Source organism: Buceros rhinoceros, unplaced genomic scaffold (assembly GCF_000710305.1).
Source record: "Buceros rhinoceros silvestris isolate BGI_N320 unplaced genomic scaffold, ASM71030v1 scaffold21357, whole genome shotgun sequence".
Taxonomy (NCBI): Eukaryota; Metazoa; Chordata; class Aves; order Bucerotiformes; family Bucerotidae; genus Buceros; species Buceros rhinoceros.
Window position 1 is genome coordinate 1 of NW_010424219.1, and position 289 is coordinate 289.

The following is a 289-nucleotide window of genomic DNA, read 5'->3' on the forward strand; positions in this document are numbered from 1 at the left end:
CGTGGGGATCCAGCACAGCCCACGCACAGTTATTGTACCTGAGGGGCTGACCACAGCCCGTGGGGGCACAGGGACCACGCCGACCACAGGACAGACAGATGGATGGACAGACAGACAGGGCTCTCCAGCCCGCGCAGCGCTCACGGTTTATTTCTGCCAGCAAGGGGCCATGCTGCCAGGCTCCGGCGGGGCCCTCTCAGGTGCTCTCCTCTGTGGGCTGCGGGCAGTCCAGCCAGTACTGGGCGATGGAGCGGGGGGAGCGCGGGCTCACCAAGTCCACCGGCTTGGG

At 67.1% G+C, this 289-nt stretch overlaps 1 protein-coding gene across 1 annotated transcript in view; it reads right to left on the reverse strand.

The window, feature by feature from the left end:
- Positions 1-196: 196 nt before the first annotated feature.
- The window catches only part of VTN (vitronectin), a gene marked incomplete at its 5' end in the record, with an annotated part of 3,000 nt that continues 2,907 nt past the window's right edge, over positions 197-289 (reverse strand). The window contains one exon of the mRNA XM_010140717.1: positions 197-283. Coding sequence (XP_010139019.1) covers positions 197-283 — 87 coding nt within the window. The remainder of the gene's footprint in view (positions 284-289) is intronic.